Source organism: Lacerta agilis, chromosome 11 (assembly GCF_009819535.1).
Source record: "Lacerta agilis isolate rLacAgi1 chromosome 11, rLacAgi1.pri, whole genome shotgun sequence".
In the NCBI taxonomy this organism is placed as follows: domain Eukaryota; kingdom Metazoa; phylum Chordata; class Lepidosauria; order Squamata; family Lacertidae; genus Lacerta; species Lacerta agilis.
Window position 1 is genome coordinate 13,585,196 of NC_046322.1, and position 13,296 is coordinate 13,598,491.

The 13,296-nt window shown below is 43.7% G+C and overlaps 1 protein-coding gene across 4 annotated transcripts in view; it reads left to right on the top strand.

Moving 5' to 3' along the window:
* The window catches only part of WDR7 (WD repeat domain 7), a 212,238-nt gene that overhangs the window by 149,046 nt on the left and 49,896 nt on the right, over positions 1 to 13,296 (top strand). For all 4 annotated transcript variants that reach the window (XM_033164543.1, XM_033164545.1, XM_033164544.1 and 1 more), the window contains 3 exons: positions 3,630 to 3,747; positions 5,899 to 6,048; positions 7,644 to 7,726. In XM_033164543.1, coding sequence (XP_033020434.1) covers positions 3,630 to 3,747; positions 5,899 to 6,048; positions 7,644 to 7,726 — 351 coding nt within the window. The remainder of the gene's footprint in view (positions 1 to 3,629; positions 3,748 to 5,898; positions 6,049 to 7,643; positions 7,727 to 13,296) is intronic.

Below are 13,296 nucleotides of genomic sequence, written 5' to 3' on the forward strand. Positions count from 1 at the left end.
TTTTTAATACAGCTGCCTCTTTCCAGGGCTGCACTCAGAAGGTTCATAAGTACAACATTTTGCAAGTTTATCCCGTAGCTGCAAGGGGGTATGTGTGCAGAAGAAAGAGATAGGAGGAGGCTTGAGTAGGGCATTGATCTGGGAGGAGCTTCCAATTTTTCGTGAATCTTTAGACATGTGTGCCATTCCAAGGGTGCGCCATGGCTTTCCGTACAGCTGTTGACATCAATCAACAGATTAATCCACTAAAGTTTAAGTTGATTGATTTGTGAAGGTAAGTTGCAACTAGTGGCCTGGTAACTCCTTTGTTTGATTCTGAGGTTATTTCGATGACTTTCTAGAAAAAAAAACCAACGTGTGAGTTAATTTATGCTTCAGCATCTCGAAAAGGCATTCATGTTAAGGTTTGGATACTTTGTTTATTTATCCATGCAAATACATTTCAGCGCAGCGAATCATTTGAAAGGAAAATACTTGAATTGTTGATAACCCTATTAAAAATGCTACTTGCTCATTCTGCTTGATCCGAGGCAGTAAAAGGGTCTTGGGTAAATGAGTAAGTGTTGAAGTCACCCAGTTTGATAAGAAGGTACAGGGATTCTGTACCCCCTTTTCCCAAATGTAAAAAAAATCATGAGCTCCAACTCTCATTCTATCTTCTTTCTAGACTTTTCCTCATCTTTAAAAAATAGAGAGGGAAGTTTGTTTCTCCTCTTTCTTCATTCCATCATGTTACCTAACAGAATTCTCAGCCGACAATTTTTTTAACTGTAAGCAGCGTTGTGCTAAGTGACATTGCAAATGAATGTTTTGGGTTTTTGTTTTTTTAAAGAAGTGTTAGCTCAGAGAACAGGGCTCTTTCCTGCCCAACATCCTTACTGTATTCAGTGCCTACACCAGGGGTCAGCAACCTTTTTCAGCCGTGGGCCGGTCCACCGTCCCTCAGACCATGTGGTGGGTCAGACTATATTTTTTTGGGGGGGGAGAGAATGAATGAATTCCTATGCCCCACAAATAACCCAGAGATGCATTTTAAATAAAAGCACACATTCTACTCATGTAAAAACACGCTGATTCCCAGACCGTCCGTGGGCCAGATTGAGAAGGCGATTTGGCCGCATCCGGCCCACTGGCCTTAGGTTGCCTACCCCCTGGCCTACACAAACACAAAACTGATTCTGGGCATCAATGGTTACATCATTTGGGACTTGTTAGTGTAAATGAAAGGTGAGGAAGAGGCGACACGATAGAAGTTTATAAGCTTATGCATGGCATGGCAAAAGTGGATGGGGGAAAGTTTTTTCTCCCTGTCTCATAACGCCAGAAGTCGTGGGCATCCAACAAAGCCAAATGTTGGGAGATTCAGAACAGATAAAAGCACTTCTTCGTGCAGCAGCACATAGTTAAACTACGGAACTCACTCCCACAGGAGGCAGTGATGCCCACCAACTTTGATGGCTTTAAAAGAGGTTTAGAGTAAAACCTGGGGGACGAGGCTGTGTATATCTCCTAGCCACAATGACGGTGTTATACCTGCACTGTCAGAGACACTATGGTTCGGAATACCAGTTGCAGGGAATCGCAAGTGGGCAGAGGGCTGTTGCATTCATGCCCTGCTTGCAGGCTTCCTGCAGGCCATTGTGAGAACAGGATGCGAGGCTAGCTGGGCCATTGGCCTGATCCTGCAGGCTCTTCCTATTTGCATCTGCAGGCCTCCAACACTCCCTTGAGGGGCAAGTCAGTGGAAATGGCAACCTCCTTCCTTGGATCTGAGCCCTTGCAATTCAGCTTAACCAAAAAAGGTTCTACGCTTATGATTAGAAGAAGATGGGAAGGATCTTACAGTGATTTAGAGTTACAAATGCCAGCTGAATTGTGGAAGTGTGAATTAGTATACATGCCTAAAATCCAGGCTGAAGAGTCGTCCAGGTCTTCAAGCTACGGACTGGACGGCATTATCAGGCTTTGGAATTTGCTCGTGTTCTCCTTACAGCTGGACACTTTTAATTCTTCCTTTGCTTCCTGTTTGGAGCAAACCTGAGGTTGCTCCATTTAGACATCTCACAGCGGTTTATTTACACCAGGAACGGAAGGAGGAAATTGGTGTAATGGAAGCAGCGAGTATGCAAGTCGGAGCCCCGCTCATGATGGCCAGACCATTAAATGGGCCTGTTTCATTGTATTATATAGTATCTGCTTGTCAGTAGATAATAAAGTACTAGTTACTTAATGGAGTCCAGGTAGTTTTACAAATATTATATAGATAAAGCAGAAATTCCCAAACGGAGATTATCTCCTCCCTTGACAAGGGAGCCTACCAAAACTGCAACGTACCCTGTATCAAACCACAATTGGCTTAGGTTTGTGTTCTCTGTGTGTGTGTCAGGGGTGCCAACTTGAATAAAATATTGTGGGGGCCAGGTAAACCCCACCCCACATAATTGATCACATGATGCAGTGCACACATACCATTTTAATGGGAATGCCTATCAACTTTGTGGGGGGGTCCAGACCCCACCAAAATATTTTATGGCGGGAGCCAAAGCCCCCACAGCCCCTAGGAGTTGGCTCCTGTGCTCTCTACATTCTCTCTACTCCACATAGATTTAGGTTGAGAAATACTGTTAAGTGCTGTACTGAGGATGAGGAAAGCTGATCCTTGCTTTAACTGTTCCAAATGCCTTACTCAAAGCTGGCTCTCCAGGTTACTACACCCATTAACTATATTTTCAAATGTCTAGGAATTAGCCATACATCAAGCCCAGTTGAGGTGCTTACCCTGAAGTGAGACTAGCAGGAAGGATGTTTTCGCAGTTGTTGGCCAACGAAAGCATCCTAAATTTGAAGGTTTTTTTCCTGCTGTATAAATTACTGATTGTTTACTGGTTGTTCATCGTAACATACTAATCCCTGTGCTTCCCAGTATCCTAAAGTCAGTGGTGCTGATGGCAATAAACAACCAGATATTTTGTGTTCAAATAAATATTGTCCGGAGCACCTGAACACCATGTTTTTGGTGGTGGCTGGTCTGCCTTTGGAATGGCTGAATTTGGGAAGAAGCTGACTTAATGCAGCAAGCCCAAATGGAAATGAAGTCAGTATTTCCAGGGCTCTTTGGCCCTGTCCGCCGGGATAGGACAGGGCAGGGGGGGGGAGAGAGAGAGAGAGAGAGAGAGAGAGAGAGAGAGAGACCCACTGTACTTGGCTGATTGCAGTAGTAATCGTTGCAGAGTGATGTGCATATTGCCTCTAAAACTTTTAACCAAGAAATAAAATTGTACAGTTCTTTTGCATGACACTGTACATTTGTGTCGGCCCGGGTTCTTGATATGTATTCAGTACTACGGCTAGATAATTTGTTAACAAGGCCTTTTTAACACTTTGGACAGATGCACATACTGTTTTCAATCTTCACGGTTAATTATTTGATTTTGTATTAGATGCTAGAACACCCTGACTCCTAATCACTCCTCATTGTTGGAAGTCCATTATATTCTAACTGTTTGAGTGCTCCCGTTGACCTTGAACTGACATTATAAGCTGTGTCTAATCTTTTCACTCTATATTTCTAATGCTTCTTTTCTTCCTCTTCCCCCCCTCCCTTCTCTCTTTGTCTGATCTCTGATTAGCATCACAATGGGGCTGCCTCTGAGTCCAGCAGCTGACTCCGCCCGCTCTGCACGACACGCTCTCTCGCTCATTGCCACGGCCAGACCACCCGCCTTCATAACAACTATTGCCAAGGAGGTGAGCAAAAGAACTTTTCCAGGGCTCCCTGTGCTCCACTTCAGAAGGAACAATCACTTCCTTGTTTAACAACAAGAAACATCTGGGGATTCACCATATATGTATGTGTGTGTGTGTGTGTGTGTGTGTGAACATTTTCTTGTGTGCACTGGCATATATGTGCAAAATATAACATTGCCGAGTTTTTGTGTGTTTAGGACACACACATTATATATGTGTATAAAGAGGGGTGGAAAACAACCAGACAGTGCTTCAGTCAGGCTCCGAATCCATAAAGTAATCTGCAGAGTAATTTCATGTATATATTTATTTGGGCCTCGGGCTCTGAGCTGATGACAATATTGTCAACTACTGTACTCAGAAACAGAACACTGTCATATATTTAATCATTCTTTTGTAACACTGCACTGTGACTTAGAGCCAAACTAGACATTTGCTTAGTAGTACATACCATGCAGTTTCATATCTGCTCTCCCCCCCCCCCCGCACATATACTGGTGGATATGTGGGGGGAGGCATCTTTTACTTACAAGGCAGCATGCAGGGGAGAAGATGCTTTAGCCCCCCCACTGCAGTTGGAATGGAGAGCCCCCCTGCCATCCCTTGCATGGGTCAGAGCCTTAGACGGCAAGTCCCTATTAAGAAGAAACAGGCTCCCAGGTGGGAGCTGGCAGGGTCTACCTTTCTGAGTATGGATGAAGGATATGACATAAATGGGATGAAGGACCTTTGTATATGTTCCTATTGGGAGTGAAGGGATAAGATCTCCTTCCCAGCACACTGCCTTCCCAGTGGCATTTGCCACTCTATTGCTCATTGTCCCTCTACACATATTCTCAGAGCCACCCTGTCTGTGTGGGAAAGCTTGCCAGCACATGCAAATTACACCGTATTTTTCCGTCCATAAGACGCCCCCATGTATAAGACACCCCATATTTGAGAAAATAGGGAAGATGGCCCAGAGTTGTTGAGCTTTTTGGGGGTGGGGAGGGTTGCCCAGAGTTGTTGAGCTCACCAGACTGACAAAGCGTCTGCCCAATAGCCACCAACAGTTGGTGAGTGCAAGCACAATTGATGCAGCGGAAGCCAATCCACAGCAGCCCTTGCCGCAGCCACCAATCACCCACCCAGTCGCCACTGACAACTTCCTGCTCACGGCTGCAACCAATCGCCCGTCCCTCCTCTGCACTATATGTGTATAGGATGAGCCCCAATTTTGAACATTATTTTACAGTAAAAAGGGTAGTTTTTTACACGGAAATGTACGGTATTTACTAATCCATACTGACTCAGCTTGAGAATTCATCCTGAGTTGCGAGCTGTGATTTTGACCTGGTTGCCAATTATGCACCAAGCATGAGACTTATTCCTGATCAGTTTATCCAGAGTAAGAACTGTTAGCATGGTGAACATCCTCATTCGCCCCATGTACTTTGCAAAGGAGGAAGTCATAAGGTAGAACCCACTGATATTCATTATGAGCACTTAGGAGAAATAATCACTACCAATTAGAGCTTCCCTAGTACTTTTTTCTTTAAGAAAGAAAAATCACTAAAGTCCTGTGCTGGTAAACATAGCTGTGACTTTATTGCCAGGAAATAAAGTGAGAATCCAACGGAAAGGGTTAAATGTATTAATTGCTTGAGTTTCATAGAGATAATACATGTAATCTGCAAATATGAGCAGATGTTCTCCATCTCCATTCTGTTTCATTAGTGTTCAGTGGGATGACTCTGTCCTACGTTCTGTTCCACCTGCCTTCCATTTTAACTCCGATAATTTTATAGAGAGAGATATAGTTACTGAATTAGAGAATACTGTGTTTGCCACAGCTTCTAGATCATTCCCTCCATCCCCTCTTCCCCAGCTGCCAACAGTCCTTAGTGCATGTGGGGATTCACTGAATTACAGCACATGCAATCCAACTGAGATTTCTTTTTGCATGGTGTTTTAGATCTAACCTGTAAGAGAGAGACAAACTGAAGACTCCAGCAAATGTCCTATGAGTAGCAGGCAGGGCCAAGGATGGATATCAAAAAGGGAAGACATTGGTGCCCCTTAGCACACAAGGACCAGCAATGTGGAAGCCAAAAATCCAGGGAAAAATTTGAATGTAAGCATCCCTAACAATCCTGCTTTTTTTTTTTACAGGTGCACAGGCACACTGCTCTCCAAGCAAATACTCAATCTCAGCAGAATATTCATACCAGTACGTTGGCTCGGGCCAAAGGAGAAATTCTGAGAGTTATTGAAATACTTATTGAAAAAATGCCTATGGATGTTGTAGATCTCCTTGTAGAGGTAAGGCCATATTTTATGAGCCATGTTTGTGTTTCTTGTTGGGCAATTCAATGAATGTGACCTTTGCACAGGCCTTTCAATGTGCTGAAGGCATTGGTGCCTATGTTTGACCTGGTTATTTTTTTTAGAAGAAAAGAGATGTACGTTTTCATTGGCTCACCTGCTGGTAAAATAAATTGAAGTCTTTGCAAAGCACTTCGAGGAGGTAGTTCATGATAGAGAAAATGCTTTGCATTCAAAAGATCCCTGATTCAATCTCTGGTTGGGGTTAGGAAAGACTCAGTCAAAAAATTCAGAGAGCCCCCGCCAAAATACTGGCCTAATGTATACTGTATGCCTATCACATGGAGATTCCACTTGATAACTTGTCCTTACTACTGCTACAGCATGGTGAGCCCATTCACCTTGCAGTACTTCTAGCATCAGTCTGGGGAAGCCACATTTCTTTGGCAGTCACCACAGTGCTGGATATGAAGCACACACGACTGTCCACTAAACAGTTTGGAAAAACAATATAGTGAGCTAGAGAGAAGGAACAAGTCATTTCATGGAGGCTTCTTCAACCTGGTCTCCTTGTACCTTATAACAATGTACACAGGTCGCTTTGCATTTACTTCATGAACTAGTTCAGAAGATGGTAAGGGGTGTCCAGAGTAGAATCAACTCAAGAAAAGGGGAGATGGCAGAAAGCAGAGATGGTAAGGGAAGAGGGGACAGTAGATGAAGATAATCAATGAACTCAAGGCACAGAAAGGTTATGCAGTGGGGCATCCAGAAGGTGGCAGGTAAAATGGGCTTTGTAGCTCATTTTTGTTGAGTGGAAGGAGTGACTGGTTATAGTAGTTGGTGACTGAGTGGGAGATGTTGGAATGATTGGGTGGAGGTGTGGCAGTAGAATGGAATGAGTGGCACTGAATGAGTAGTAGGTTTTGTCTGATTGCGTAAGGCAGAATCTGGGTGTGACGCACAGTATTTTGTGAGTCAAGAGACTGCCTTCTCAAGAGGGAGACTGAAGAGGGACGGTATTCCTGATTCTAAAGATGTTTCAAAATGTGCTGCTGTATTTTTGGTTTTGGGGATTTTATTGTTCCGCAGAGATTCCTGGAGGGCATTTGTGGTGCTTGGGTTGGCACCTCCCGCTAGCTGTGCAGGCGGAAGCCTTTCTTCAGATTATCTCCCCAAAGAGGAAAGGGGCCATCCTGCCAACCAGACCAGCCCTTTCTAGTTTTGTGGGTAGTGGAGTCGAGCTGAGCTCCTTTTAAAAAGTTGGAATCTCTTTTTCTTGTCCATTGGTTCAAGTCATGCCCTCTGAAGCACCAGAAAACAAGCTTGCTCAATATTTTATGTAATAGCCCTTCAGATAGTTGAAGATAACCATCATACCTCCTCTCAGTTTCTTCTTCTCCAGACTAAACATCCCCAACTCCCTCAACCATTCCTCATAAGGCTTGGTTTCTAGACTCCTAATCATCTTTGTCCACCCACCTCTGCACACATTCCAGCTTGTCAGTTGATCCTTCCTAAGCCTAGTATTACAAATTCTTACAAATCTTTTGTTTTGTATGCTTAACATTTGCTTTAAAATTTCCTTATAGGTTATGGACATCATCATGTACTGTCTTGAAGGTTCACTAGTCAAGAAAAAGGGACTTCAAGAGTGCTTTCCAGCTATCTGCAGGTAGGGTCACAAATTGAAAAACATGTGGACACAGAGACTGGTGATGAGCAGATTTTGCAGCTGTTATAAGTCCTATCCCTTCCTGTTACTATAATTTATTGGCTTTAGGCAAATGAATAGTCTGACCTAGGAAAGTTACTTACAGGGTTTGGATTAATTTACATTGACTCCTATCTAAACCAAAATCATGGACAGAAGCTCATGGTCAGTACTAAGTTGAAAGTTCTTTGGAATAGCTCATAGATGTGCCAACTTTTGTTGGAGGAATGGGACTTGGAGGAAAGTGTTAGTTTCCTTCATGGGCTCAAATCACTCCGTGTCTGAGATAAGCCAACAGGTGCATGGTCAGCCAAGCCAGTTGCTATGGAAACAGCCTAGTGCCCTCTATATAAGTGATTAAGGCATGTCAGTTCATTAGTCAGTCAGTGAGTCTTGTGAAGAGAATTGAAGTCTGTGTTACATCTTAGAACTGCTGGAGCAACAGAAATACTTTGTACTTGTATATATGTGTGTGTCTGTGTCTGCAAAGCCTACAAGCTGTATGTATATATCCACATCCAGAATGGTATTACTGAAGCCTTATCTTCTGCAGCAGTCAACCATTTTGGACCTTAAACTGCCTCTGTGTGGTGACTGGAACTGGGGGAAACTTCCGCTGAGTGGGTATCTCACATCAGATTCCCAACAACTTTTGGGCATGGTGAAGGATCATCTCAGAAAACCATGTCCTCCTTTTTCTACTACCTGTTCTTATGGTTTGGGTAGCAGTGGCTATTATGCCCTCCACATGGCATAATCCAGATTGGAGTGAGTGCAGGAAAAGAAAGCAGGTTTTCCTGTCTTCACTCTGGCATCTTCAAGGTAGAAAACATTCAAGAAAAACGGTGCCAGCAGTGGGGAAAAGCAATGGCTTCAAGATTGCATCCACAAGAGACATCGATACATGGCCATATAGCCTGCACCTCCCCATGCTATGATCTCCATAGGGCCTATGGCAGGTTTGCTGCCCAACCAGAGTTGATGTGAAGATCCAATTGTAAGGACCATGCCGTGTTAAAGTTCTATTGCTCCTGAAGATCAGCTTTAGAGGTTTTGATAGGTGCCCACTTGCCAAGACTTATCAGGCTGTTGGGCACATAGAGTAGGGCCTTTCGAGCTGTGGTCCCTCAGTTGTGGATCTCAATTGCTGGAAGAATCAGGCAGGCCTTATCCCTTGATAGTTTCAAACAGCCCTGTCACTTCCTGGAATAGCCAAGATACCTTGCTGGTGAAGTGGTGAGCCATTAAGGAGAGCAAAGGGAGTGACTTTGTACGAGCCAGCAAATGGGTGGGCCTTCCTCAACTGGCAGGTAGTTCGAAGAAGAAAAAGGCAGAGTTGAGAAGAGAGGTTGGACTGATGTGAGATAGAAGCAAAGCAGCAAGCTGGAAAGACTGAGAGACAAAGCAATGTTTGATTTTTGTTTAAATCCAAGGCTGTGGCTATGGGGGAACAAGGCCCTCTTGGGGTGTTAATGCTGTGGATCCCTCCATCATAGGCTCAGTTTGTATATATGTGTAAATAAACCATATATCATGAAGACACCACAGTCTCCGCTGTCCATCATTCGAAAAGGAAACACGAATCCTGTGTAAGGGCCTAGAACCCCTGGAATCTCACACCACTCAGAGATTGGGGTGGCATTCAACAATATTTAGGCTATACAGTGGAACCCCGGGTTACGCATGCGATCCGTTCCGGGTCACCGTGCGTAACGCGGGCATGCGTAACTTGAACGCATGTAAAAAAAAAACCGAAAACCCGGAAGTCGCACGATTTGAGCGCTTCTGCGCATACACGAAGTGCGCAGAAGCGTTCGCATCCGCCGGTCGCGCGTTCTCCTGCATGCTCCGGAAAAAACTTCCAGGGTGCGGGAGTGCGTATCCCGAACTTATGCAACACGGAGCGTACGCAACATGAGGTACGACTGTACTGGGTTCTCATGACAGTGCTAGCTTTTGAGCAGTATTTTAGAGCAGATGATTAGGCTAATATTTTCTGTATTTTGATGCGTATTTTCTAAGCTGCTTTTTTAATTTTCAAAGTGGGTTATAGATCTGTTAAATAAAATAGCACAGGTAGTGATTTCAGTGTAGCACACTGTGAAAGCAAAAAAAGGAACAGCAATTCTTATAGGGTGCACTACTGAAAATCTGCTCTACATCACATACTTGAAATGCAAAGGCAAGGACAAGTTGGAATTAATGTGAGAAAACTCTCTATCCTGGAGGCATGTTTAATAGAGACACATTGCCTTTTAAATTGTGCTAAATAACATGCATTATATCTTATTGTACGTAATTATGGCTCCTATAAAAATGATACAGCATTGTGCTAATGACAGTACAGATTAGCTTTCAGACCAGGAGAGATTTTATATATATATGATTTTGCTTTGTAACTCTGGAAGGAATTCAAGTGGAAACTTTTGACATGATCCTCTTATTAAATATTTTAATATGATAATGATCTTCCTGCTATACTGATTAAATGTTCAATTGCATACCTGTTGTGATCATATAGTGCTGTCAGTTCGAACAATATCAAGGCATATTTTTTCCCAGCTGAGCTGTTGTTTTTTGTTATTATAAGCCGTGATAACAGCTGTCTCCTAAGTAAAGTGTAGAGACTAATGACAATTCCATTGTCTTCTTTTCAGCAAGGGAGGGGCGCTAGAGGCAAGAACACTAGAGGCAATACTCCAATAAGAATAAAAGCCATTCCAAGGGGATTAGTTGTTAAGATCCACAATGGCCTGTTGAGGGTCATGGTGCTGGACTGACCTACAGAGTGGGGGGGGACCTATCATGGTCCTCATGTTCAAAGTAGGTTGGTGGTCACATGCTCCTCTACTCCCAGACCCTGACATCCCTTTCCCCATCTGTCATGCCCAGTCATCATTTACTTGTGACCCCTCTCTCTGTGAGAAGACCCCTCATGACAACCCATGTGTTGAAACATAGATCTTAGAGACGCTTTCCCTTCACACATGGTTCCTGCCTCAGCTAAAGCAGATCACTCAGTAAGCATCTTTTAGACCAGAGGTTCCCAAACTTATTTGGCCTACCACCCCCTTTTTGGGTGGGGGGAATACTCGGCGCCCCATGGAAATCTACCTTCTTTAAGCGAAGGGGCGGGACCGGCATGGCAGCCATTGGCCAAATAATCAGGCAAGCTGTGATCCACTTCCTGGGCCGGAGTGAAGCCGGAAAGAGTTCATCCAATCCCGGTAAACCCTCCCATCTCCAGCACAGCTGCCAGATCCAAAGTATTGGCTTAGAAAAGGTGTTCCTTCATGCATGGAGGAAATGTCTCTTCTACATTGGTGCCTAATGTCACCCATGTACAAAATCCAGAAACGAAGAGAATATGCTTTGATCAATGCAGCAGTACTCTCACGTGCAGATTTATTAGATCCGTCTGTTATATTAGAACTCACATATTAAATCAACAGATATTTGTGGCCACCCTGACAATTTGCCTTTCCTCTTACATTATTCTATTACAAGCTGGCCTTGGAGGAAGGCAAACTGTTGGAGAAGTACAGTCATACCTCGGGTTGCGTTCGCTGCGGGTTGCATTCGCCACGGGTTATGAACGCGCTGAACCCGGAAGTACCAGAATGGGTTACTTCTGGGTTTCGGCACGCATGCGCAGAAGCACTAAATCGCGTGCGCAGATTCAGCGCTTCAGGTTGTGGACCTTTCAGGTTGCGAACGGGGTTCCGGAATGGATCCTGTTCGCAACCAGAGGTACCACTGTAGTTATGGGAGCGGGGTGGGGCCACTTGGAAGGGACACCACCCACTTCCCTTCCAAGTAGCCCTCCCCAACCCCCCACCCTACACACAAAGAAATTACTGGTTTGCGGACTAATCTTCTCCCCTCCTTTTATTTGAAATTTTAATAATCTTTTAGACTTTGCCTTTGTTCTGGTCAACTTCATGTTCAATGAAGATTCCCAAGCAATGTTGTTTACCAGAACTAAGGCTGCCCTGGAGCATCCTTTGCAGATCAAAGCAAAAAAAGTTAAATTGCAAAACAGTTCAGCCGCATTGAGAAGTAAATTAGTTTAAACTCAAGGAAGCTCAATTCCTGGATCTTAATAAGGGCGAGCATCTCATATTAGCAAGCATAAATTAGGTGCCCTGCTAAAACTTTGGCCTACACCTTACAGTTTTAAAAGTCTGCACATTGCAGACCTGATTTGGAGCATCTACATTTACACTCTGTTTTTGTAACTCCTGTATGTATGCTTCAGTGGTGGTGAGCCTCATATTTCATATTAATTGCTATCATTATCTAACTGCGCTTCTGGATTGCAGCGCGCATCAAGAGGACTGTCAGCCAATGTAATCCACACCGGCTTTCCCATAAGTAGCAGTGGGGATGTCCCATTTCATCTGTAACGTTTATCATATAGAGATATGCATCTTCATCAGCTTTCTTGAGCCATTTGTTGCACAGAACTCTGTGAGTCAAATCCAGTATCTATTGACAGTGTTTTATTCAGACCGATATCTTCTGATATTTTGGCTAATCTTGTATTCTGACTACTGTATGTGCCATTAAAATGCCAGACAGGGATCCTGCAAGCTGAAACGATAAAATAGCAGTAGAAATTGTGTTAGGTATAGGGTAATGTAATTTTTTGACATTTTGAAAATGTTAGGAATAGCAAGGCCTCCTCTTGTTTAGGCCTTAATTCAGCAAAATATTCAGTACAATCATTACCATGAGCCTTCCTTTAAAAGGATCAGTATCACCGAGCTGTAGAGTTGTTTGGCATTTGGGATTAAAATTCAGTGAGGAGCTACTGCTGAAGAATCATTGAAAAGAATGGTAACAATATTGATGGAGCATCAGTGGAGGTGTTTCTTCTAATACATCTTTGGTTTCTCCAGACTTTCCCTGAGCTCTGACCTTGATTTATGTGTCTGAACCCCGCAATTTCCTGTTATTTTTTTGTTCCATGTGGTTTTTTATTTTGACTGTTGCATTGGTTTCATGTTGTTTTTGTTTTGATGACATTGTCTTGATATTGTACACCGTTTAGAGATTTTTTTAAAAAAGTGGCTTATAAATGCTTTGTATATTAACTAAATAAAAATACAAGCACTGTGGTTGTTTCGGGACAAGGAGGGGGAGGCAGATGGAGAGGAAACAGGAAACAAAATGCAACTCAATGAAGAGAGAAAGTCGATTCCTAGGAAACTGAAGTGAGGGGATTGGGAATGCCCATGGTGACAGAGAGGAATCCAGAGTAGAGGGAAAACACCAGGAATTCTGCCCTAAAGGTCATCATGAAAAAGGCTGTCCATTCAGCCTCAGGTCACAGCGAATCAAACGTAACAGAAGGTGTGCTTCAGGTTTCCACTATATGCCCAGTTCTTATTGCTTGAATCTTTCAGATCAGGTCTCCAGGATCCAATACCTGAGTTTGGTCAGGCTGCCCAACCTCATCTCCAACAAAAGCATCAACAGCCAGACTGATAGGGAGAATGCAAGTCCACGACATTACACCCCCCCCAGAC